We start from the raw sequence: 1,043 nt of genomic DNA, 5'->3' as shown, positions 1-1,043 counted from the left end.
AAAATTGGTTCCCTACTACCATTTCTCTACTCCTATCTTTAGTGACCATCTAGTACCGATCCTCGATCAAAGGAGGCAATATTTGTCGAGTGTTTAGCACAACACCTGGCATGTAGTAGGTGCTTAGCCCATTCCCTTCCCGTCCCCAAGACTCACCACCAAATCACAGTGGCTGGGGAGAGGGAGTGGGACACGACCTGAGCACAGCATCGCCCACCTCAGAGGGCAAGGTTACAGCGAGGAGGTACTTTTGTGCCGAGACCGAGACCCTTCGCATTCACCACATTCTCCTGCTGGGTGTAAACGAGGCTCATCTTCCTTCTATGTGGGTCTAGCGTTTGCCTAGTGTAGACCCCGTGTACTACCTAGTCTTTTAGGGAGAAGATGGCACGACAAGATGAGCGACGGACGCTACCTCAGATCTCCCCCGCCCTAGGGAGTACCTTCTTCTGTGAGGTCAGGGTGCGGCTCAGCGGAAAAGGGCACTGTGACGACACCACCCGACCCCCGAGAACCCAGGAACCTGGGCAGCGGGAAGCCTCAGTAACATCACGGCGGGGACGCAGGGTGAACGTGGGCCATGAGAATTTGAGATGCCATGAGAGGCTGAGGCCATGCTGAAACGAGACGTCATCCTCACCAATGTCACCGTGGTCCAGCTGCGGCGACACGGTAAGCCACCTCGCCTAAGGCAGGGGCGCGTGGACCGGAGCCACCTGAGGGGTCTTGCACGACACCACCCCCACCCCCAGCGCCCAGGTCACTGCCCCACTGGCCCGGAAAAGGAGCTACAGTGTAGGTCGGCTCTGAGCGAGCCTCCCAGAGCCCTCAAGGTCCGAGGGGGATTCTGGCGGACAGCACGTGCCTCCTCTCCGAGGCGTGGACAGACGCTCCTTCCCAGCTCATCTGCTCCCATAGATTGAGGTCTTACAGGGGCGACATGGAGGCTGAAATCACGCCGCAGCCGATCCTTTGAGGAGAGATGCCCCTCCCTCCACCAAAAAAAGGAAGGAAGGAAGGAAGGAAGGAAGGAAGGAAGGAAG

The 1,043-nt window shown here is 57.9% G+C and overlaps 1 protein-coding gene across 1 annotated transcript in view; it reads left to right on the top strand.

Annotated features, from left to right (window-relative positions):
- The first annotated feature begins 614 nt into the window (after positions 1-614).
- Positions 615-1,043, top strand: part of GAPDHS (glyceraldehyde-3-phosphate dehydrogenase, spermatogenic) — a 7,251-nt gene continuing 6,822 nt past the window's right edge. The window contains exon 1 of the mRNA XM_069079567.1: positions 615-861. Within this exon, the coding sequence (XP_068935668.1) occupies positions 615-861 (247 nt within the window). The remainder of the gene's footprint in view (positions 862-1,043) is intronic.

Source organism: Petaurus breviceps, unplaced genomic scaffold (assembly GCF_028583685.1).
Source record: "Petaurus breviceps papuanus isolate PSGF00001 unplaced genomic scaffold, PetGlider_PUasm1.0 91041, whole genome shotgun sequence".
Lineage (NCBI taxonomy): Eukaryota > Metazoa > Chordata > Mammalia > Diprotodontia > Petauridae > Petaurus > Petaurus breviceps.
Note: the sequence above shows the minus strand (reverse complement) of the source record. Positions and strands in the feature narration are given on the sequence as shown.